Source organism: Bison bison, unplaced genomic scaffold, assembly GCF_000754665.1.
Source record: "Bison bison bison isolate TAMUID 2011002044 unplaced genomic scaffold, Bison_UMD1.0 scf7180017864167, whole genome shotgun sequence".
Lineage (NCBI taxonomy): Eukaryota > Metazoa > Chordata > Mammalia > Artiodactyla > Bovidae > Bison > Bison bison.
This window is the reverse complement of record NW_011494739.1, coordinates 6,864,111-6,889,655: the sequence shown is the minus strand read 5'-3', so window position 1 is coordinate 6,889,655 and position 25,545 is coordinate 6,864,111. Positions and strand designations below refer to the sequence as shown.

General features: G+C 50.0%; 1 protein-coding gene across 1 annotated transcript in view; it reads right to left on the bottom strand.

The window, feature by feature from the left end:
• Positions 1–25,545, bottom strand: part of CDH4 (cadherin 4, type 1, R-cadherin (retinal)) — a 621,238-nt gene that overhangs the window by 476,394 nt on the left and 119,299 nt on the right. The window contains exons 3-5 of the mRNA XM_010841909.1: positions 6,151–6,238; positions 4,075–4,190; positions 1,326–1,435 (exon numbers count right to left, since the gene is read on the bottom strand). Coding sequence (XP_010840211.1) covers positions 1,326–1,435; positions 4,075–4,190; positions 6,151–6,238 — 314 coding nt within the window. The remainder of the gene's footprint in view (positions 1–1,325; positions 1,436–4,074; positions 4,191–6,150; positions 6,239–25,545) is intronic.

Sequence of the window (25,545 nt, the reverse complement as noted above, 5' to 3'; positions counted from 1 at the left end):
GTTCGCTCGGCCTGACGCGGGCCTTAAAGGCGCCGCGCCCCCAGCGCCTCACCCGCGCCCCTCACGTGCCCGCCCCAGCCACCTGCCCCAAGGTACCACCTAGCTCGGACAGTGCATCTGGAGCCCCGGTTAGCGCATTAGGAGCCCCGGTTAGCCGAAGGGGCCGAGGACATAAAGTCTACAGGGAAAAAGGTGGGGGCGGGGGAGGCTGGTGAGGTCTGAACAAGGCAGGATCGTTCCAGCTCCAAAACCACGGGAAAGCTTTCTGGATCTGTACGGGGACCCTCTGCTGCCTTCATCCAGCTTGAGGCCTGAGCCCACAGCGGGCTGGGAACGCCCATCAGTCTTGTACTTTTCGGGTGTCTTCCCGCTAACCCAGACCGACCTCCTGGCCTCGCAAAGTCTTTGGCCTCTCAGGAGTTAGCCTTGAGACCCAAGTGGATTTGAAAAGCACAGAGGGAGGGGCTCCAGGCTGCATAGACCCCCAGGGTGAGGAAAAGTTCCAGGTCCGGGCCCTGGCTGTGATCAGGACCAAGGAAGGGGCCTGTGCGTGCATCAAAATCCCTGGTTAGGCCTGAGAAGCCAAAAAAGACATGGGAGGACTTGAGAAGGTAAGGCGGAAATTCCCTCACAGAAGAGCTGTCAGGACGGTCAGCCGGACTGGTTTGGGTGATTTCTGAATTGAGGGGACCTTTCTCTAAGGGCTCATCAAGTGAACAACAGGTACAGTTTGAAAAGTGAGTAAATGTTTCTGCACATTCCCTTTCGGTTTGGAGATTTTAAGAAAAGTGGTTTTGTTTGCTCAGATATTGCAAATGTTCTTTGTCTTGGTTTGGAGGGCTCTGTGTCCAGAATACATTAGTTCTGGTTTAAGAAATACACTGCCAAGGAGGGAAAGGAAGATGGAGTGAACTGTTGGAGCTTCCTTGGTGGCTCAGTGGGTAAAGAATCTGCTTGCAATGCGGGAGACCTGGGTTTGATCCCTGGGTTGGGAAGATCCCCTGGAGGAGGGCATGGCCACCCACTCCAGTCATCTTTCCTGGAGAATCCTCATGGACAGAGAAGCCTGGTGGGCTGCAATTCATGGGGTCGTAGAGTTGGACACCACTGAACGACTAAGCAGAGCACACAGTTGAGCTCCAAGGTCAGAGCCGACTTGGACAGGAGAGCGGTCGCACAGCTCTCCCCCTTTCCTGGACCCTGGCACCTGGGCTGGGCAGCCTGCTAGTTAGCTTGCTGCTTTAAAGGAAGTCAGATTCTAGAAAACTTGAGAGGGGCAGGCAAGTTCTGTATCTGAGAGCACAGGTCAACTTGTGGCTGCTTACCCAGGACCTGTGTGGCAGTTAAAGGGGACACCACATCAGTACTGGCCTGCCACACCTGGCCTGAGCCGACTGTCCCCAGACTGTCCTCTTGGGACAGGACCCAGGTACCTCTGGATGTGCCGAGTGTGCCCAACTCATCTTTATGCTCAGACTCGGCACAAGTCCTTTGTTGCCAGTGAGGTTTCATGGACAGATCCACCCTCAGCCCTGTGCTCACACCTCTCAAACACCCCTCTGACTCCCCCCTTACTCAGGGTGCTTCATCACTACAGGTGGTTCACAGGGGCCAGCTGTGGCCCTTGCTATTGTTCTGAAATGTCTGTCCCTAGGACCCGCCTTTGTCTTCAGAAGGTCCGAGTGTGATGGAGATGGTTCTCAGAAAAGGGGTCCAGAACCCAGCACTTGCTCTGCTGTGCTTCCCAAAACTGCTCAGTGCCAGCACGAGTGCCAACTTGAATTAAAAAAGAAAGTGATGTTGGCAGGGGTTGGGGGGGTCCTGAGGCCCAAACACCAGAGGAAACACCTCCCCATCTCCTACTGCTGAGTGTTTCAGTCTTGAGTCTGCTGAAGGGTGTGATGACTTGCAGACCCAGCAGGTCCTTCCTGCCTTTAACCAGCCTTGGGGGAGGCACACATCAGGGAGCTCTGTGTGGATTAACTCACAGAGCCATCCTGACTCCAGTGTGGGGTCTGCTGTCATCCTGCTGGTTGTTCCCCCAGGCAGGGGGAGGTGGGATGAGGCCAGAGAGAGGCGGCAGGATCCAGTGTTCTCATCCCAGCCTTGCCTACCTGGCCTGGGTAGCATTTTTCCCCCAAACTCATTTGCTGGAGGAGCCCTGGTACACAACATATGATGTCTTATGGGAACTCACATGTTCAGGAATATGGTTTCAGAAACACTGCAGTAGCTGAAGCAGGTCCAGCAGAGAGCATTGGTTTATCAGACTTGCTGTGAGCGAAGCAAAGAGGATCCACTGAGAGGGAGGAAAAGATGGTCTGAAGCACAGGCCAGTGAATTCCAGGTGACAATCCTCAAACCAGCAGCACCGACTCCCTATGGGGGCCTGTGGGAATTACAGACCCTCGAGCCACACCCCAGACCATCGAGCGGGAGTCTGCAGGGGAACCAAAGCTCCCTTCACCCCTCCTGTCTTCGGATGATCTGGTTCAGCATCCTAGCAAGGCTCATGAAAAATGCTGATTCCTAGGCTCCACCTAGGGCTTCCCTGGTGGCTCAGTCAGTAAAGAATGTGCCTGCAGTACAGAAGACCTGGGTTTGATCCCATGAGTCAGGAAGATACACTAGAGAAGGAAATGGCCAGCCACTCCAGCATTCTTGCCTAGAGAATCCTATGGACAGAGGAGCCTTGTGGGCTACAGACCACGGGGTGGCAAGAGTTGGACACAACTTAGCAACTAAACCACCAGCAGGCTCCACCTGAGACTAATGACTTGGAGCTTTGGGGAGTGGAGCCTGGGGCCTGGCCTTTTGTTTTGACTGTGCTGGGTCTTTGTTGCTCCACAGGTTTTCTTTAGTTGCGGCGTGCAGGGGCTACACTCTGGTTGTGGTGCCAGGGCTTCTCGCTGCAGTGGCTTCTCACTCATTGCAGAGCACAGGCTCTAGGGCATGCGGGCTTCAGTAGCAGTAGGTGCATGGGCTTAGTTTCTGCCCCATGTGGGATCTTCCCCGACCAGGGATTGAACCCATGTCCCCCACATTGGCAGCCGGATTCTTAACCACTGGACCGTCGGGATGGGGACCCGGCCTTTTAACAGCCTCTTGGATTACTGTTCTTGGGGCCTTGTGTTTAGAAACCCTCATGTATCCCACGCGTCATATGCATCTCCTGGAAGCTCGTATAAATGCTCCATCCTGGACTGCACACTGGACCTACTGAATCTGGGCATCACAGGACAGAGCGGGGCGGTGGGGGGAAGTCAGGGGGGAGGTTGGAGACACAGCCCTCCCTGAGGGGGAACTCCAGCCAGCTCCACTCTGGCCAGCTGGCTGAGCCCACCTGGAGGAGGAGCTATGCCCTCAGGCTGCTGGGTAAAGAACCCTGGAGGAGAGCATGCTTTTGTTTCTAAGAGAGATTATGAGAATTCCCTGGGGATGATAGCTTGTGAGTGATGGTCCCCTGTCGACTGTGGTGGGGCTGTCGATGTTCTCGAAGACTCCTCTCTCCCACTTGTTGAGGATGCTTGGGGAAAGGTCAGCTTCTGAAGCCAACTGAATGCTTGCACGGGAACTGTTTCCCTGCCGTGTCGTCTAATGTTTATTTGTTTTTCCTCCATTTATCCTTATAGACACTTCAGTGTTAGACAAAAAAGCTGTTTTGTAAAGAAAGCAGGGAGAAGTTAGCAAAAGGCGGGTCCCCAGAATAAAGCAGGCTCTTTGCGGAGGACTGAAGATGTTTGGGCACTACAGAAACGAGTGCGATCAGCCTGCTCTGCCACCTGCTCGAGGAAATCTCCCCGCATGGAAGCCAGAACAATTGTAAAGGAAAAAGCAAGAAACAGACAGGCCAGCACAAGGAACCTCCACCTTCGAGTCCAGGGAGGTTAACCCTGGAGGCTGCTGACTAGGAAGAAAGAGGAAGGCCCCTGCTATTACTTCTTTTGTTTTCACTGATGTCATCTCTCTCCCTTAACACACGTTGATATTCAGGGTGGACCGGGAGGCCCCCATGGGGGCTTTTGAACTTTATCTCCTGTAATCCTCACGAATGGAGGAGGTGGTCTTTCCCACCTGTCACAGATGTGGGCAAGCCTGTCCAGGGTCCCAGCTGGGGGTGGGGGTGTGGTGGCCAGGCTGCAGTTCCGCTTCAGGCAGTGGAAAGAAGCCAGTGAGACGATCTGGCGGCTCTCGGGGCAGGAACCCCAGGGGGAAAGGTGCAGAGGTCCCTTTGTCCTTTTCCAGCCTCACCCCATCTTCTTCCTTTTCCAGCCTTGGGCTCAGTCATGCCAACCCCTACCCCACCGACCGCCTGCCCCCTCCCCCTCAGCAACCTGATCTCTGGCCCCACCAGGAGCTCAGGCATCCTTCCAAGCTCCTGGGCCTGTGTCCCCACCATGCCTTCTGTCTGGACCCCATCAGCCTTTGTGTGGGAGGTGATCCCTCTCTCTATCTCAGTCAGCCTTTCTTCAGGGGTGAGGGGCTGGCTTTGGCTTCCCTCTGATTTTGCACACACCTCATGCTGTCTCACTGTCATGAAGCTGTTTTCTGTGTGCATCCCCGCTCACAGGGCACACTGAGAGCCTGAGGGCAGGGGCCCAATGTAGTTACTCCTCCCCATGTCACCCAGGGTCCTGTCCCCAGGGCTTGGATGAATGAAGCAGTGATGACAATTGGCTTGAATCAGTAGCTCTCCTGAGCCCCTGGGTGCCTTCCTACATGCCCCCATTAGACAGAGGGGAAAACCGAGGCCTGGAGCAAGCAGAGGACTTGAACCACCTCCCACTTAGCCAGGACCTTTCGCACCTGATTGTTTATCTATGTCTGCAGTGGGGTGGGGGCACCTCTGCCTGTCCCTTGGCTCTCCCCAGCCCTGGACCAGCTTCAGGAAATTTCTGAAAAAGTGAACGCTCAACAGATGATGGGAAATCTGGGAGGGATGGAGCATCTCCTGGGCAACCTCGGAGGAGAGAGGAGGCTCCCGTGATGCTGAGCCCGAACCCTCGCATTACCCATCCTGGTAATGCGAACGTGGGTAATTTCTTTCATCTCATAAACTCCAGGCAGAAGAAGGAGAATTGGGGCCAGAGGAGGTGCTCCAGCAGGAAGGTTCAGGCAGCAAGGAATCTGGAGGTTGGGTGGGGGAGGGGCTGCAGGGAGGATGATAGAAACAAATGTCCGAGGAGAGGAAACCGATTAAATGGTAAAATAGATAATATGAGATTCAAGGGGAAGGAGAAAACGGGGGAGATGTTGGAAATATGAGTAGACTGAGAGTGGCAATAAAACAAAAGAGACCAAGAAAATGGAAAGGAAATGGGAAATGGCTTTACAAGTTAAAACATCTGCCTGGAATTATGAGCCTCTCTGAACTGGAGGGTGTCCTGTTGGCTTCAGGCTGTCTGGGCTCTCGGGGGGACTGGCTTCCGCCTACAGTCACTGGTCAGATCCTTTCAAGCTATATTTAACCTGGTTTTATTATTGAACTTTGAGGGGTTACCACTGATCACTTTCTCTGGAATACCAGCAAGTCTGTCAAAAGGTGCCTGTATTTCTTGTGGGGATGGTGACAGTCCTGGTCAACTCTGCGCGGTTGCTGAGAGACGTCCCTTGGAGGCGAGGGGCGCCTCCCCCCCAACCCTTGGAGGCCCCCCTCGCCTCCCCCCCAACCCCCGCCGCTGCAGATACCCTGCTGAGTGTGGGGGACCAGGGACACTGTCCTGTCCTCAGGGAGCCAGCCCTCCACTCGCCTTTCCTTCTGGGTCTGTGTCGGAAGCTCTGATGGAGAGAAGGCTGCAGAGGCAGATGGATGAACCATCTGCCCCCCAAAAACATGACCTCCATTAGAGACGTATTTCTTTGGTATAAAGCCAGATTCCCACACTTTAGGTAAGCCATCGAACCTCCCGACAAGAGTTTTAAAATATGGGTTGTGGGTGGACCCCAGCCAGCCCCAGAAATTCCCTTTTAGTGAATATTAGGTACTCTACTCGCCACTTCCCCAGCTAGGTAAGGCGTGAGACCACTTCTGAATGTTTCCATCTTGAATGATTTACTGTGACTTCATTTGGTTCCCATGGGTCGGCCAAACGACTGCCTGATTTGAGGGAGGGAAATGTGGCCAGGGGCCAGAGGTGGCAGGGAGGTCACCTGTTCAGGTGGGGTGTGGCAGGGGATTCTCGGAATGACCCGGAGGGTCTCGGGGCTGCTGGGCTCTGTGTGTGCAAAGGGAAGAGCCCTGAAAAGAAAGACAGGGCAGGATAGTACAGGCATGGTCACTGGTCTACTCAGCAGGCAACTCAGCTCTAAAGCTAAACTCTGTAGATCCATAGGAACAAGGCTCCTAGGACTGGTCACCGGCTGTTCACAGGAGAGGCAGGGGCTGGGTGGATTGGTGGAGGTTGCACTGGAATCAGACAGGATGTAATCTTTCCAACTGGCTTCTTTCACTTGGCGACATGCATTCATGTTCACGTTTCCTCATGTCTTTTTATCACCAAATTAGGGCTTCCCAGGTGGCTCAGTGGTAAAGAATCTGCCTGCCAATGTGGAGACGTGAGTTTGACCCCTGAGTTGGGAAGATCCTCTGGAGGAAGAAATGGCAACCCATTCCAGTATTCTTGTCTGGAAAATCCCATGGACAGAGGAGCTTGGTGGGCTACAGTCCGTGGGGTCACACAAGAATCAGACGCCACTGAGTGACTGAGCATGCAGCACTCTATCGTACGGCTGAGGGACCTTCGCTGACATCACATGGAGCAGAATTCCTGTTTGAATTCCTGACCTGAAAAACTGTCAGGTACAATCTGAGGTGGATGATTTAACACACTGAGCCGTGGGTGACTTGTTACTCAGTAGTGGTTAGCTAACTGTTACACACCTGCTGCGGAGGCAGGGAGACTGCCTCCAATGCTGGCTTACTGAGCTGCTCATGGGTGAGACACACCCACGCTTCCATGGCTCGTGATGCATGTGAGCTCGCAGGCTGTGCCACCCTGTGATGCTGTGGGGGAGGGGGAAGGGGACAGCCCGCAGAGGACAGCCAGTCCAAGACAGCCAAGTCAGCCCGGCCTCTCAGCCCCTCAGCCATAATCACAGGACTTGGACCCTGGATGTCCGACTGTGCCCCTAATGAAGTCTGTGTTCCTCATGCAGCTGGAAGGAAGTGGCCGTTCCCAGGAGGCCTCAGCTCGACATGCCAGCCCTTCCATGCCCGCCCTTCGCATATGGAAGGCATTATTCTGATCACACTCTTGTTTGCAGGGGAAGCAAAACGGGAGTTGTGCATCTCAGCTCATGTCTTCTCCAACCCCAGAAGGAGACAGGGAGGAGGTGGAAAGACCAAAAAAAAAAACACCTGAAACAGCACATTTCAAGAGAATAAATACTGGCTACATGTCCCTCCTTGGGACTCTGTCCTGAGCGGCCAGGGATGAAGCCCCTTGGTTCCTGGGAGACAAGGGTCAGCTGTGGTGAGTGGGGTCTGAAGCAAGCACAGAGGAAACTGGGGACTTTTGTTCCTGGTTGTTGCTCCGTGCATAGACATGTGCTCCAGAGAGGAAAATCTGTTGGGGAAAGTGGGGCATAAAAGAGTCTTTATGTAGGAACCAAGCCAGGGATGTGTTTCTATCCTTCTGAAATGCCCTGCTTCCCCAACATCAGAGGCCAGACCCCATGACACTGGCCCCAGCCCCTGTGGAGTGACCTCTGATTGAAGGGGTGACCTCTGGGAGGCTGGCTACCCAATAGTCCAGTTGCACAGTTGAGGAAGGAAACCTTCCACACGTGACTTTGTGGAGGTGGTTTGTCCCAATAGCTGCCTCTATAAGCTATAGTCTAAACTATGGTTTTTTCCAGTAGTCATGTACAGATGTGAGAGTTGGACCATAAAGAGGGCTGAATGCCAAAGAATTGATGCTTTCAAACTGTGGTGCTGGAAATCCTTGAATCCTTGGTGCTCTTGAATCCCTTGGACAGCGAGGAGATCAAACCACTTAATCCTAAAGGAAATCAACCCTGAATTTTCATTGGAAGTACTGATGATGAAGCTGAAGCTCCAATACTTTGGCCACCTGATGCAAAGAGCCAACTTATTGGAAAAGACCCTAACGCTGGGAAAAATTGAGGGCAGGAGGAGAAGTGGGTGACAGAGGATTAGATGGTTGGATGGCATCACCAACTCAATGTACATGGGTTTGAGCAAACTCAGGGAGATAGTGAAGGACAGGGAAGCCTGGTGCACTGCAGTCCATGGGGCTGCAAAGAGTCAGACATGACTTAGGGACTGAACAGCAACAAAAAACCACATTAGCAGAAGTAAGGGTAAAAAAAAAATCACATGATTATTATCTGTAGATTTGGAGAAAGTGGTTGACAAAATTCAAGATCCTTTTATGATAAAAATTCCCAGGAAACTAGGAATAAAAAGAAACCCTCTCAACATAATAATGGTCATATATAAAAAGCACACAGCTAACATCATACTCAAGGGTGAAAAACTGAAACTTTTCCTTCACAATCAGGAACAAGACAAAGATGCCCACTCTACTTCCATTCAACACAGTGCTACAAGTCCTGGATGGAGCCACTGGGCAAGAAAAAGAAAGAAAAGCCACCCAAGTGGGAGAGGAAGAAGTAAAGTTATCTCTGTACATAACATTATTTTACCTGTAGAAAACTGTGAAGACTTCACACACACACGAACCATGTTAGAATGAATAATTTAGTAAACTTGCAGGGTTAAAAAAGCCCAACATACAGAAATAAGTAGAGACCATCTTTAAATTAACTGTCTGCCCCTTAGTTTCTGTCTCAGGCTCTGCTTTCAGGGAATCCAGCTGAGACTAGAGGACACAAGACCTAGTCCACATGGATGTTCAGTGGGACCTCCTCCTTGGGGGCATCTCTGCATCAGGAGAGATCAGCCCTGTGTCTTCCACAACGAAAACAATAGACTTTGCAAAACCATGTTGCTGGCTGCACTGAAACTCATTAAAAGTGTGGCAGAGGCAAACAGAAAGTTTAAGCCACATTTATATAAGTTAAAAGTCCAAATCCAGGTTTACTAACCACTCAGTTGACATTGGGGCTTCCCGTGTGGCTCAGTGGTAAAGAATTCGCCTGCTAATGAAGAAGATGCAGGAGGTGCAGTTTCGATCCCTGGGTCAAGAAGGTGCCCTGGAGTAGAAATGACAATCCACTCCAGCATTCTTGCCTGGGAAATCCCATGGACAGAGGAGCCCGGTGGGCTACAGTCTGTGGGGTGGCAAAGAGTCGAACACGCCATCTGACATTGGGCCTCTTCCATTCTAGGCTCATCTCAATCAAGGAAGTCTTCCATTCATTAGGAGCCAGGGGCCTCCAGCCCAGCTGGCATTTTTCACTGTAATGAGAAACCCAAATATTTTCTGAGCTCCGGCTGATTCTCTGAGGTTAGAACAGAATCAGGACTGGAGCCACCTGTGTCACAAGATTCGAGGCAAACCGCCACATCTAGGGGCGTGTTTGTGTGGCCTTCTGTGTAATTATGTGTGCTTATTTACATAGATTTTCCTGTTGTGTTCAAAATGCCATGGACTCCAGCTATGTGAAAAAGAGTACATTAATAGTTCAACTTAAGTGCATTCACGCATAGTATTCATACATGCTTCCTCTGTTGGGAGAATGGGGCCAGTGGCAGCCCGCTGGGCTGAGAGTTCAGTCATCTGCCCTTTTCTCCAAATCCAAGGACAGGAGCTGGGCAAGTTGGAAATAAAATCTACAGCCTAGAATGGGCTTCCCCCGTGACTCAAATGGTAAAGAATCTGCCTGCAATGCAGAAAACCCAGATTTGATCCCATACTTTGGAGAAAGAAATGGCAACCCATTCTAATATTCTTGACTAGGGAATCCCATGGACAGAGGAACCTGGCAGGCTACAGTCCATGGGGTTGCAAAGAGTCAGAGGCAATTGAGCAACCAACACTTTCACTTTTTTCAGAGGCTATTGGAGTGTTGGGTTACCTCTAAAGCAAGAGAAAGTGGGTTGGGGATAAGAGAGGTATAGGTGATCACAGTTGCAAAGAAAAGACCATGGAGAAAACCTGGTTCCCCTTTTCATTTTAAAATAATGCATTTCTTCCATATGACTGCCTGAGAGGTTGGATTTACAAACAATAGCGCTTGAAGGAATCCTAAAACTATAAGAATTTTGAATTAGACTCTCATGGTTGCAAGGAAATTTAAGCAATAGCAAAGGGTTGGGGAAATTCTGATGCTTGGTGATTGGGTTCTAAGCTGTATTATCAGAGTTTTGTTTTTTAATCAAAAGAGAGTGAATCCCAAGTCATACTGGCTTATGTTTAAGAAAAATATGTGTTGGCTCAGGTAACCCATAAACCAAGACATAAATGGCTTCAGGCATGGCTGGATCCAGGTGCTGGATAGTCTTTGCTTGACCATTGGGCTTTGTCCCCTTCTGTACTGTACATACAACTTCATTCTGAAAGAGGCTTTCTCCTTCTAGTAGCAAGATGTTTACTGTTTATGTTAGCAGCTCAACGTGTATGCCCTGCCTTTCCCGTAATACAGCAGCAAGAATCCTACAATGAACCACATTGGACGAAGCTGGTGATCTTAGCTCCCTGAACTAGTCATTGTGCCAGGGTGACTCACTGCTCTGATTGGCCAGGTCTGGGTCACGTGGCCACACGGAGGCAGGGGCATCTGAATCCCTCTGATGGGAAGATTACCTCCAGTAAACACTGAGAGTTTGTTATCAGGAGAAGAGGGGTAGATGCTGGAAACGGGAAACCCAGACACTCACAGAACAGTAGCTCTGAGCCCTAGTGCTCAGGCCTGGGCCTAGAGTCCTTCCCTCGCAACCCAAGGCAGCCCTTACCACATAGGTGTGTCCACTGTGAGTGTATATACGAGTATATCTATGGGGTAAATGTCAGGGTACAGGCTCTAGGGGTCAAAAGGTCCATATATTTGTAAAATACCTAGAGGTCCATTTTGCTCTTTTTAGTTGCAGCCCTAAAAGAAAAAAATAAATAAAAGACTTGCTTTAAGCAAGCAGCTTGCATCTCTGGCCAGAACCAGTTTAAGTATTCAGACTGCAGCATCGAGGACCCTCCTTGTGACAATGACTCCAGGCTGCCCTGGGGCAGCGTGGAGGGGTGCACCCCCGCCTCCCCCGAGCTCTGCGACTTCTGCTGCCCCATCCCCTCTGCCCAGGCAGCCCAGCAGCATGCGTGCCCCTCCTACAGGGCAGAGAGCTTTCAGCTTAGATCACTGAGCAGCGACCAGCGGAGAGGGCGGCGTGGAGGTGTCTCTTCTAAATCAATAGGAAGATGACGTGTGAGACTTTTCACCTTCACAGGGTGCGGCTCCAACAGAGCGGCGCGAGCAGTAACGCCAAGACTAAATGGAATTTCAGGGGTGACGGAGGTGGGGGCCCGGGGGTGGCATAAATTCACACACATTACAGAAAATATCGCCTGGCTCTAAAGCACTTGGCGCGGGGCCAGGAGACGAGCAGACTGGCTTCGTGTTTACCCAGCATGCTTCAGTAGACTTTCAATCTATTTACAGGTATGCATGACAAACTGCCTTGAATGTGTGAGTTATCGGTTCTGCTATAAATGAAATTAATAATACGAGGGGGAGGAGGTGTAGTAATAGCACATCGCTGTAGCTGGCTAAGCTTGGAGACCAGAGATTAGTTTTCAGGAGACAGAGATTTCTAACAACTGCGATGTATCGCCAGTTGACCCCAACACTCTGGGGCTACCTGGCTAGGAAGAGGAGAGGGTGTCTCTGCAGGTGGTTAGTTTGAGTCAGTGCTTCCAGGAGGGGAAGTTATCAGACAAAATTGCATCCCTCTATCCCATCTTCTGGCGAAGGAGACTGACATGAAACCACGAGGCTGCTCCTCATTTACGGATGGAAAAACTTAGTCACGGCATCCATGGGCACAGCTCCCGCCTCTCAGAAGTGACAGTGCGAGGGGCTGGTGATCCTGAGCTGTCACGTGAGAACAGCCACACAGCTGTGCTTCTGGGAGCCCTCAGGGGTCTGATGCTTGTCCACAGCTACATTTGAGCTTTGTGAGATTTGAGGAGCTCTCCAGTCTCATTCAGCATCAAGACCTTGTTACCCTTACAGTGCTAGGGGAGGCTCCTGCCCCGCCACCAGGCAGATGGTCTGCCTGGGTCCTTGAGGGTACACGTTGTAAATAACCTTCCCACAGTTCAGGGCATGCATGCATGCTTGGTTGTATCTGTTTTGTGATCCCATGGACTGTAGTCCCTGCCAGGCTCTTCTGTCTGTGGGATTCTCCAGGCTAGATTACTGGAGTGGGTTGTCATGCCCTCCAGGGAATCTTCCTGACCCATGGATCAAACCTGCATCTCCTATGTTGGCAGGTGGATTCTTTACTAGTGAGGAGGCAGATGATGCTCAGAGATGGACAAGTCTCTCCCTGTGAGCTCGGGACAGACAGGACACACATCTGGTGATCTTTGCTCACCAAACACTTAAGATTTGCAGAAAATTCTTGCAGCAGGTAGAAATAGGGATTGGCGAAGGTGATGTTTGTTTTCCTGAAATGTGCAAACGCACACGATTCTGTGTTCTCTCGGGCAATTTTTTCCCCATTCATCAAAATATGAGATCTGAATAGTTCACCCCAAACTCATATCCAATCATGTAAAACCTCCCCGAGATTGATGGGGGTGAAAACTGAGTAACGAGTCTGCCAGTCTCTGGGTTTCCCGTGGTTCTGGGCAAACACAAATTAGGAGAAACAGAAAGTGGGTGGTAGGGCGTGGCCCAGCCCTAGTAGCACTGCCTCTACCCGCTCTGCTGGCACGCAGGAAGGCCTCCCATTAATTTGTCAGAGGCCAGAACACTTTATAATTATTGAAATAAAGCCGTGGTTTGAAAGTGATGTCAAGTTGCTGGCAGCATAATGATGCTGCGGCAGACATGCTGTCAAACAGCCACGCTGAGGGTATGGGCCCAGCGGGGCCTTTGTTTTGGCGTTTACTGGGCACCCATCTCTGTCAGACCCTTCAGCAGGCAGCACTTAGTTGGGAAGATGTACTCTTTGTGAGCAGTCAGAGATCCTCAGACAGGATAGAATTGGGCTGCACCCTCAGTTTCCCCTGTCTTTGGAACTCAGTGACCTACTCACTTGATGACAAAGTTGCTGAAGGCCACTCAGAGTGAATTGACCTGGTGTGGGCTGCACTGACCTGAGCTGACCTGGATTTGGCCTGAGTTTGACCATTCACTCCCTCCAAGTCCAGCCTCCCTTGAGACTTCTTTAAAAATGTATGCTTATCTGTTTGGCTGTGCCAGGTCTTAGTTGTGGGATCTAGTTTCCCTGACCAGGGATCGAACTCAGGCGGCCTGCATTAAGGGCACAGAGTCATGGCCATGCAGCACCAGGGAGGCCCCTCCCTTGAGGCTTCTTGGACCGGGTGTTTCTCCTGGGGCTCCACACCTTCTCTGCATGCACCCAGGAGAGCTTTTGGGTTGGGTGTGGGAGACGCCAGGGGCTCCTCCCGGGCAGTTGGGATGAATATGAATCCGAGGGCCATGAGTCCAACACTGAGGGCCGGGACTGGGACCAGGTGAGGCCAGGGAGGTGCCCAGGGTGCAGGTGTGTGGCAGCCCTCACTCCTGGGCTCTGAAAGTGCAGGCAGCCCAGGGGACCTGCACGCTGGGGGGCAAATGCTGGGTGGCCCAGCTTGCTACACCCCAGTTGGAGCCTCCTGGCCCCTGCCTTGGAAGTGATGAGTGATGAGTTTCTCACTGTTGGGAAAATCGAAACATGCACACACACACCCCACCGCTCACTACTGTGAATCTTGTTTCATGCTGCCCTGTGATACAGTGAGAAAGGAGGCTGTTGGTGAGTCAGGACCTGAGCTCCAACCCCTCACTCACCAGAGACCCTACTCAGTCAGTGACAGCGTCACAATCACTCAGCATCAGAGGGATAACTTCAGTCCAGACCTGGTCCATTCAGCCTGGATGTGGCTCATCCCCCTGGGGTTGCCATGTAGGACCTCAATGAAAGCATCCTCCCCAAGTCCTGGAGCCTCGCCAGACTGGGCAGCAGGGTGCGCCTGGGGCTCTCAGCCACTAAGTGGCGCTATGTGCAGCTCGACTGGGTCTGGAGGGGCTGCCTGGCCTGGCAGGGGGTTAGAGGTTTGGGCATCATCATCAGACCAGCAGAGATGGTCCCAGTCAGGCCAGACAGGAGGCGGCCGGAGGAAGTTCTCAAAGGAAATGAAGATGCACGTGATGCACAGGGGTGCGGGTTGCAGGGAAACTGAGCAGAGGCAGGAATTTACTTGCAAAAAGTGGCGAAGGGCAAATAAAGTGCAGAGATGGTGAGGCCTCAGTACGAGGCCTTTGGTTTTTATCTCCAGGAAGTGAGAAGAAAACAGAACAGTTCACGTTTCACAAAGCTCAGGCGTGTGGGAATGAAACATCTTTCCTTCTCATGGAGGGAACAATGCCGCTGCTTCCAGCATTGTCAAGAGACGGTAGAGGGCTGACCTCAGATTGGGGCCAAGGCTATTTTCTCACTTGGTTGCTCTGGGTATTTTGTGTCTGTTCCATCAGCTGAGGCCCTGGGCACTGCATGGAGATCAGTGAGGCCTTGTCTGCACAGCATCCAGCCAGGGTGGAGCCCAGGACCTACAGTGAAGCCAGGGGTGCAGAGGCTGAGGCAGAAAGTTCTCCTCGGCTCCACTCACAGGGAATAACTGACCTGCAAATCTGTAACTGTTAGAGAACTCTGCAATAAGCCTGCCTGTCTCCACAATCAGGACTGAAGGCCTTCCTAGTATCATGAATTCTATATTGTTCATTTTAAGGTATATAGACCCTTCCTTTAAAAACTTTTTAAGTTTTTTTTTTTTCTTTTTAAACTTCCTTTCTACATTGTAGCTTAACTCACAGGGAGTACTCACCGGAGCAAGCACTTCTCATGCAATATCTCATTTAACCCTCCAGTCCTGCAGTGTAGACACACTCACTGCCTCCACTTTGCAAGAGTGAATGTGGGCGGTCCAAACTACTGGGGCAGCCCTATGGCAGAGCTGTGTTAGTTTTCTTCTCGATGCTGGAGAAAATTACCACAAATGCTCCCCTGGTGGCTCAGATGGTAATCTGCCTGCAGTGCAGATCTGGGTTCGATCCCTGGGTGGGAAAGATCCCCTGGAGGAGTAAATGGCAACCCGCTCCAGTATTCTTGTCTGGAGAATTCTAAGAACAAAGGAGCCTGGCGGGCTACAGTCCATGGGGTCACAGTCGTACATAACTGAGCGACTAACATTTTTTTAAACAATGAGATGTGTTATCTCACAGTCTGGAGGTCAAAGTCTGATATCGTTCTCACGGGGCTAAGATCAAGGTGTCCACATAGCTGTGTCCTCCTGGAGACTCCAGTGGAGAGTCCACTTCCTGGCCTTTTCCAGCTCCTCAAGGCACCTGCATTCCTGGGTTCCTGGTCCCCTCCTCCAACTTCACACCCATCAGCAGTGGGTCAAATCTTTCTACACCGTCTCTCCGTCACTCCCTCTATCACCACATCTCTCTTTCTGTGACCACAGTGAAGACTGGTGCTCTGCTCTCAAAGAACCATGACCTTGGGTTCACCCATATAATCAGGATCATCTCCCAGCTCAAGGTTTGCAATCGTTTTTAGAAACTAATTTTATTTATTTTTGGCTGTGCTGGGTCTTCATTTCTGTGCGTGGGCTACTCTCTAGTTGCTGTGCGAAAGCTGCTCGTTGTCGTGGCTTCTCTCGTTGCAGAGCACGGGCTCCAGAGCACAGGCTCCATAGTTCTGGTGCACAAGAGCAGTTGCTCCTCAGCATGTGCGATCTTCCAGGAACAGGGATGGAACCTGTATCTCCTGCATCAGTAGGCAAATTCTTCACTACTGAGCCACCAGGAAAGCCCCAAGGTTCACAATCGTAATCACAGCTGCAAAGTCCCCTTTTGCCATGGAAGGCAAATTCATAAGTTTGGGGCATTCAGATGTGGGCACATTTGTGGGGACAGTACTCTGCTGCACGCAGGTGCCTTAGCTGCCCAGAGTTGTCTGCACAAGCCTTACAACCATCATTTCTGATGGCTATTTCACTTCTGTTTCACTTCCCTTAATCTGCCTCTCTACCCCCTCCCATTGGCTTTTGAGAGTTTTCCAATTTCTAGCTGTAAAAATCGTTGCCTCCATGTTAAATACTCCCCAAATAATGTTTTCCACAGTCTGAACAGACACACACCCATTCAGAGCCCCTCACCATCCACCAGGGGACAGCTCACCTCTGCCAGAAATCAAAACCAAGAGCTGCAAGGTGAGAGGGCTTCCCAGGGCCAGTTCTGAAAAAGACACCCCACCACTGATGTGCTCACTAGTCTGACCCCGAAAATTGGTTCAGTACAGCTGGCCTGACTAGTGTGGTCATCTTATGCAGGAACTTTAGCCAGAATATTAACTCCCTTTTAATGCAGTTTCTGCCTGATCTGATGTAATTTGCTCAGAATGTGTGTGAGATGGATTTTTAAACTGAAATTGATGTGTGGACCCTGAGGTGTTCTGAGCAGTGAGCAGAGAGAGATCCTACGCCTGGTGGATAGAGGGTCAATGGTGATCTGAACATGCACCCTCCTTCAGCTGAGGCCTGCTGTTTCCCTCGGCGGGTAGAGACTGTATGAAATGCTGACATGGAGAGCAGGGGCCACCACGGTGGGCCAGAGACAGCTGGGGTGGGACCGAGTGCAGGCAGCCTGGCCGGAGCTCAGGAGCTGGTCTGCGTTGCCCCAAGTGTGAAGCAGACGCAGATTCCTGGGCCTCTCCCCAGGAAGTGTGGGTTCCGGCCAACATGAAGCCCAGGGAATTGTTACATGCGGGGAAACTACATAGCCTTCAGCTCTACCTTTTAAAAAAAACTTACTTTATTGAAGTATGGTTAATTTACAAGTTTGTATCAATTTCTGCTGTACAGCAAAGTGACTCAGTTATGCTCAGACATTCTTTCTCATATTCTTTCCTTTATGGTTTATCACAGGATACTGATTACATTTCCCAGTGCGGTACGGTAGGACCTTGTTGTTTATCTGTTCTATATATACTAGCTTGCATCTGCTCAACCCAAACTCCCACTCCATCCCTCCCCAGCCCTCCAGGCCCCTGGCAACCGCAAGTCTGTTTTACGTGTCTGTGAGTCTGTTTCTGTTCCATAGACACGTTCCTCTGCAGCATGTGTTAGACTCCACCTATACGTGAGGTTGGGTGGTGTTTGTCTTTCTCTGACTTACTTCACTCTGTATGATAATCCCCAGGTCCATGCATGTTGCTGCAAATGACAGTATTTTATCCTTTTCTATAGCCTTCAGCTCCACCTCTTTTAGTTGTATTTATTCTCGATCACTCTCCTGCAACCTGAGGATGCTGAATTCCACCTGTGGCTGCCTGGTGCCAATTTTCGCCACGAGCACACTAGGTTCTGGAGGTATAAAGGTGAAAAGGTTTCAGGAAAGATCAATCCTGCCAAGAGAGACATGCAAAGAAAATGCCCAGAGTGGTGTTCTGTGGGTCCCCTTTCATTCTTGCTCACACACACAGAAGGATATGCACACAGTATGAGTCCTTTTTCTTTGCACAGAGACACAGACAGACAGACAGACACAAACACAGACACAAGAATGGACACACGCAGACACACACACAGACACACATGCAGATACACAAACACTTACCCTCATTCATAAATTTTTTGCTTTAACAGCTTAAACTCCTGCAGAAAAAAACAAAGAATAAATGAATCCCTTGCAATAACAGAATGGACTTGGCACACAAACTGCTCTCATATATTTGCCCACCTCGTGTTAGGATGAAGGATGTATCGTAATCAAAATGGACACAGCAGTGCTCACCTGCTAACACCCTGCAAGTCCCTTAATGTAATTAACCTGCCAGGCAGCCCGTGATGTGGGAAGCACCCCAGTCTCTTCCATGAGACACATGAGCCTGGGGGACTGGTGTGGCCACAGTCAGGCAGTAGGAGTGTGATTGAATAGCACTCACCCAGGCTATACCAGACTTACCCCTCCTGGCCCCCTACAAGCTCATTGCTGGGCAGGGCACACGTGCATCCCCCACAAGCTACACTGACCTCAGCTATCCCCCACACAGGGAGCCATAACTTCTAAAGTTAGACAGGGTCACCCACCAACCCCAAGAGACACAGGAGCCTGGGGCAGGCAGAGCCATTGTCCTGCCCGTCGCCCATCGCCCGGGAAAATGAACTGATGCTCTAAGATGCATCCTACTCCTCCCCCGACCCAGTGAGCCACCTTCTTGGGCTCCTGGTGTCTTGTGAAGGGCTTGGCCCATCCCAGACCCTCTACAAATGACAATCAAGTGAACCAGCTCTGGAACGTCATAGAGGGGTTGTTCCACTTGATGCCACTACACTGTCATTAAAATGATCAAAATAGTAAATTTCAAGTATATGATGGGGAGAAGGGCTTTGTGGTTACTAAAAATATCTTGGAAAAAATGTGCAATAGCCTCTTCTTGCGTTCAAAGAAGTTGTATAATTTTTTTTAACCTACAGACCAATACGCGTGATTTTTGCCCCATAATACGGACCTACTGATGACAGAGATGATAGCTGTAGGAGTCACTTGGGGGCCCAGCATCCGCTCTCCTCCTGGCCTTACTGCAGCTTCCTTCTGGGGAATTACCCTTACCCTCATCACGTGGGGCCCTGCCAGGAGCAGACCCAGTGCCCACCTTCCACCCAGGAGGCCAGAGGGACAGGGCAACTGCCTCCTCCCTCCATCCTGGGCCGTTGAAGCGCCTGGCCACATCTGAGTCCATCTACCTGCTGTCTGAGAATTCTGGCCTTTGAGCCCGTGGCTTGAGGGTGGCAGGGATGGTGGGCCCCACCTGTGGGACCCTCCTCATGACTTTCAGGAGCTTCCTAAGTCTGCTTCTCTAGCTGCCTTCCTGCGGGGAATGTTCCAGACCCCTCAGTCCCTGGCGTCCAACCCAACTACATCTTTTTTTGTTTTTTAATGAGTTTTTATTTATTCATTAGGCTTCATCTGGTCTTAGTTGCAGCACCTGGCATCTTTGTTAGCTCTAGTTGTGGCCTGTGGGCTTAGTTGCTCCATGGCATGTGGGATCTTAGTTTTCCGGACCAGGACCTAAACCTGCGTTCCCTACGTTGTAAGGCATATTCTTAACCACCAGACCACCAGTGATTTTACTGCACCTTAAAATTCCCTGGTGATGTTTTTAAAAAGTACTAATTCCCACAACCCCAACTCCACAGAAAGTATTATTTACTAAATGACTCTTGTTATCTGGGTATCGGCATTTAAAAATCATCTCAGATGATCTAATATGTAGCCAGAGTAGAGACAAGTGCTCCCAAAATAAATCCCTTCTCTTCCCCTTAAGGTGGTTGGAATCAATCTCTTGACTTGGAAGAACCCTGTGGATTATAACAGTGTGCCCAAGAATATGCATTGAGAATTGTTATTTACCTACATGTAGGAGGCTGGCGGTCTCTTCATTTTCCCTTAGGAGTGATGAGTGTTGACTTCTTGCTGGAATTCACAGGGTGCTATCTCCCTTCCCCGTGCAGCTGCCCCAGATGATATTCTCAGTGCCTGGGAGAGCATGTGGCCAGCTTGTGGTGTTTACCCGCTGCCCTTTCTCTGGCTTATGAGCAGCCTCAGCCTTAGCTGAGCAAATATTTAAGAGCTTCACACCCTGCTGGCACAGGCCTGGCTCCGAGAGATCACTTTTCAGTAGGATTGCCGATCCCCTGCGATCAATTCAATAACTTCATAGCAAGTATGAGGACTAGGATGTGAGTGTTCAAGGAGCAAAGACAACATCCTCCCATTGAGTTTGATGGGACATGGGGCGAGTGCAACTAATTCTGGCCATCCTGTAGCCGGGCCAGAGACTCTCAGGCTGTCATTTTCCTGGGAAGCCCAATCAGACAGCATCCTAAATAACACTTGTCAAATGTAGGGTTCTTACTATGAGGATCAAAATGCCGACACTGGCAAGTAAATCTATAAACCTCGTTTTCCTCGTTTAAAAATGTCATTCACTCTGGATTATGGTCTGGGTGCTCTGACGCATCAGGAGATGTCTGTGACTGCTAAAGTGAAGTTGAAAAATGTGAGCCTGGAATGGTCTTTATCGTGCCATAGGGACAGTGGCTACGAGGCTCGTCACGGGATTCGAGGACGAGAGAAAAATCACCTCCGCCAGGGAGAAGAACCCGGGGAGCTGCGCTAGGACCCTCCCTTCTCAACAGACATCTGTCTACGTGGATTTGTTAACTCCCAAAAGTTCAACGGTCTTTCTTATTATGAGCAACATTTTAATTGATGGTTGTCATTAGCCCTTGTAGTAATTCCACACGTGCACCAAAAAGGCACCGCACATGGTCCACCCTGGGGTATGCATTTCAGTTGAGGTACAGTGCGTAATGCAAATTGTCAGGTATAGTAGCCGAAGAAATAGATACAGGGCATGCAGACTGAAGATTTTTTTTTTTTAATGACAGGGTGATGGATTGGTGAGCACATGTTTTCATGGAAGGATTATACTTCTAGGTCCTGGAGACTGGGATGAGCTGGACCATAAGGCTGACTACCCCAAGGTCAACAGCCAGTGGTCAACTCCAAGGCCAGTGTCATGGACACACTTTAGGTTCACACGTGTTTCTTCAATTCTGTGCTGTCCAGTACAAGAGTCACAGATGGTTACTTAAGTTTAAAGTAACTGAAACGAACCTAACTTTTATCTTCCTTGGTCTCACTGCACCAGCTGCTTGTCACCAGAGGCCACCATATTGGGTGGATCATGAATAGGACATTCCAGCATGGCCAAGTTCTATTGGACAGAAAGGGTCAGCACTCCCAATCGTGCCTTTTTATTATCTCTTTGAATCTCTGCACTTTTATCTTCCATGACTGTGATAAAATGGGCAATTGCCAATGACGCTTTTATGTGTGTACAAATTCTGGCCAAAGACCAGCCCCCCTGCCTACCCTGTGAGCTAATGGTTATTGGCCAGTGGGCAGTTGGTGAATTGTACTTCTGTTTGCATGTTAAAGGCTGCTTTAGTAGCCAAGCACCCCCATCAGCATTCTGTCATAGTCACTTGTACAGCCGTGAGCCTGGTTGGGTGATAAAGTGTTCTCATGTTTATGCTTCTGTCCCAGAGAATTTAAGGTAAATTCAAGGTCCCTTTGTAAGGTCCCTCAACAGGGACAAGGCAAGAAGTAGACCAACACTGAGAGTATATGTTTCCCACACAGAACACTGACCTTGCAGTCTCCTCTCTCTGAGAGGACCTGATTGGAGATTACTGGTACCATGGACATCACAGGGCAGCGGGCAGGTTGGCTTCGGGAGCTGAAACACAAGAGGTTCAAGCCATGCTCTTGAGATTCATACTATGAAGACCTGTGAACTTTGGTTGAACCAGCATGTCCTCCCTTATAATCAAGTCTGGGTGAGGAGAGGTTGCGCGTGGAGAGAGTGCCTGGGGAGGGTTCAGCCCCTGGGGAATTGGTCTCTCCTCATGCCCTGTGCTCTGACGGATGCAGGGCATTTGTCTGCCAGTCTGTCTGGCTCTCCTGAAACTCTTTCTCTTTTGATGTTGAAATGTCTATAGTGAGGCAGCCAGGTCTCAGCAGCCACTGAGGGAGCTGGCTCGTGGGCGGGGGCATCTCCCTGGTGGTGTGTTATCTGTCCAGTTGCTTCTGGGAAGTGCAGGAAGTTGTTCCAGGTAGTGGATGCATTTGATCTCTCCTGCTGCTCTAGCACATTAACGCACTGGGGTGAGTGCGTGCTCATCCAGGCTCAAGTCTTTGCGACCCTATGGGCTGTAGCCCTCCAGGCCTCTCTGTCCATGGGATTCTCCAGGCAAGAATGCTGGGGTGGGTTTCCATGCCCGCCTTCAGAGGATCTTCCTGACCCAGGGGTTGAACATGTGTCTCCAGCAGCTCTTGCTTTGGCAAGCTGATTCTTTACCACTGAGCACCTGGGAAGCCCATTTACCGTTGTGTAGTTCTGCAGGTCAGAAGCTGACCTGTGTCTCACGAGTCTAAAACCTGGGTGTGGAAAGGGCTACCTTTTTCTCTGAAGGCTCTTGGTGAAGATTGATTTTCCTGCCTTTCCCAGTTTCCAGAAGCCACCTGCATTCCTTGGCATGGGGCCCCTTCCTCCATCTTCAAAGCTGTCAGTGAGGGCTGAACCCTCCCACTGTGGGCTCAGGCCCTGCTTCTGTTGTTGGCATGGCATGTCTCTTTCTCTGGCCCCGTCTCCCTCTCCACCTCTCTTTCTCTGACCCCGTCTCCCTCTCCCACTGCTAAGGGCTGTGGTGATTACACTGAGGCCACTCAGGTAGCCCAAGACCCTCCCCTTCTCTTAAGGTCCCGGGATTAGCAATCTTAACTCCATTTGTACCCTTAATTTTTCTCTGCCCTGCACCCTAACATATTCATGGGATTGGGAGATTAGAATGTGGACATCTTGGGGGAGGGGTGACATTATTCTGATAATGTCTTTGGGAGGGTGACATTATTCTAAGGGGGAAGTAAAAGACAAGCAAAAATCTCAGTGTTGCACTTTATAGTGTCATAGCTTTAATTGGAAAATGGACCATCCTGACATAAAAAGGTTGAGGTATATCCCATTGTGTTTTTCCAGTTTCTTACTAATAGAGAGGAAAGTTGACAAATGAACCAACTGAGTCATGTTTCTTTTCTTCTCCAGAAACACATCACGATAATGCCTCCCCCAGATGCTGGTCCTTTTGCCAGGCACGAAGAAGCTAGACCAAAGTGGGTGGTTAGGGTTTTCTCCTTTTTCTGAGCTAATGATCAAGGAAGGTGATGAATTCTCTCTCTCTCTCTCCTAAGGTAGGTTTCAGATCTGCCCACTCTCCCTTCTGTACATTGATGGCATTATACATGTGGTACCTTTATTAATTAATTTCTTAGCCTGGAACCTTCTGTAACAATTACATCATGGCTGATGACAAATCGCCTTTATTTAATGATACTAGTTTTCCAGTATGATAGTTAAGGAGATTATTTAATGAGGCTGAAGTCAATGTTACTTAACATTGCATTACTTAACATAACATTACAGCATTATTTAATAAAACAAATTTTAAAATGATGCTGGGGAATTAGGTGCATAACTCTCATTATTGTAAATGGTTGCTGCATACCTAATTCCCTGTTCAGTGCACTCAAATCTTGCCTCCAGCCCCTCCTCCTATGGAAATGAGCTCACCAGCATCTGCACAGAACATACTGGGCCCAGGAATAAATAAGTAACCGTGGCGATGTTTCTTTGTGTATGCAGAAGTAGCCCTGACCCGGGGAGAGGGAGTGCCTCAACATAGATTCAGTTTGACAATCAGCGGCATTTAAGGGTCATTACCAAGGAAATGAGGTAAACATCTAATTAGTTTTTATTGACTTTCACACTCGGAATGTAAATCTTGGGAATAGGTAGGACTCCTCGCTTTCTGGGGTCTCAGTCTGGCGATGATGTGTTTTAACAAGATGGTTTACTCCTCGGTTGGCAGCTGTGTGTGCTCAGTCACTTCAGTCCTGTCCGACTTTTTGCGACCCCATGGACTGTAGCCCTCCAGGCTCCTCTGTCCATGGGATTCTCCAGGCAAGAATACTGAAGTGGGTTGCCATGCTCCCCTCCAGGGGATCTTCCTGACCCAGGGATTGAACCTGCATCTTCTGCGGTTCCTGCCTTGCAGGTGGATTCTTTACCGTTGAGCCATCAGGGAAGCCCACTATGATCATTATGTAAGTTCAATACACTTCTCTCTTTCCCACACTGAGGCTTTGTCTTCTTTCTCATCCAAGTGTTCAGGAAGGTAGTGGTCTCTGCAGCTGGACACCATCTGGGTGCTGGTCGGAGTGGCTCGGGGTGTCCCCAAGGCGTCCCCAAGGCATCCCCAAGGAGATGGAACGGAGACCTTGGCTTCCCCACAAAACAGGCCCAGAGGATGCATCACTCCCCAGATGGAAAGGTCAGAGTGCATGGATGAAATGTGTTCTCTTTGTGAAGGATGAAGGGAGGGAGGAGAGTTTGTTTTCCAAATCCCAATTCCCAAATTCAGGAGGTATTTTTGAGCAATGTAAAGAAAATTGTCTCAGACTAAATAAAGGAAGCATGATTTCATGCATCTGGAATCAGGCATGTGGAAGTCATTTCTTAAAGGCCCCACATACACGGTACACATTGTGCATAAAGAATTTCAATTCAGCAGTGTGTTTACGAATATTTGCTGAGAGCTTCGTGTATGTATCCTGTTGTGGATGGTCCTGGGTATGCAGAACTTCATTGGCCAGTCTGGGAGACCTTGAAGTTATAGGTAAGTAAGTAAGGGGTCAAAGGTCAGAGACAGGAACAAAGGGCCGGATTCTTTAGCACTGAGCCACTGGGAAGCCCAATTCTCAGGGCAGTGTTGTCTAATTCCCAAGATGATGTGTGGCACCACTATACCACATGGTGTAGGCTGGGATCAGGGTAGCTGCTCATAACGGAAATAATCTCCTCCACCCCAAAGCAATGGCTTATGAAAGATCAAAGTTGATATCTTGCAGGCAAAAACTTGGAGGAAGGCATCCAGGATGTGGTAGAAAACAGTTTTATGGCGTCATCCTGGGTTCTGGGGTTTTATCTTCCTACCCATCAGCTCAGCACAAGGAGTTCATCTTCCAGACCAGCTGTTGGGCACAGATGACTGCTGGAGTAGCAGCCTTCTGAGCTGTGGGCTGGAAGAAACTAGAGAGGGAAGAAGGGGTATCCTTCATTATATCCCACATCATGCTCTTGCTTGTGTCTCATTAGAGAGAACATGGCCAGGTGTTTAGGTGTCTATGTGTGCCGATCAACATCAGGGTTTTTCCCTAAAAAGGAACAGGGTATGGCTGAGGAATGCATACCACACATGTCATCTCATTTATCCTGGAGGAGGTAATTCTGACATAGAAGTCAGACAAGTCACAAGGATTGCAGAACGAGAGACAGTCATTCCAGTGAGAGTCGATATTTACATAGTACTGAGATTGGAGAGGAAAATATAATGCATAAGATGTTTCTGGGGTAGACCTGGCAGGATCTGGTTACTAAATAGAGAGATTGGGTGACAGAGAAAGGAGGTGACATACTTAAGACTGGAAGATGGGGAGGGTGGTGATGCCTTTAATTGAAAGTGAAGTGAGTGAGCTGGAAATGTCTGCAGGGCATTGGGGTGGCAGTTGAGGATTTAGTTGTAAATAGTGGACAGGCTAGAATGGGAGATGGCGGCTTGGGAATTGACAGAATATGAATTATTATTAAACCCTGGGAATGGGGGAAGTCATCCAAGGAGAGACCAGAACATTGTGTTGGTGTCATGGAAAGGACCAACAGCAGAGAGATGCATACAGGACAAGTCCACAGAACAGGCCCAGGGGCGGCAG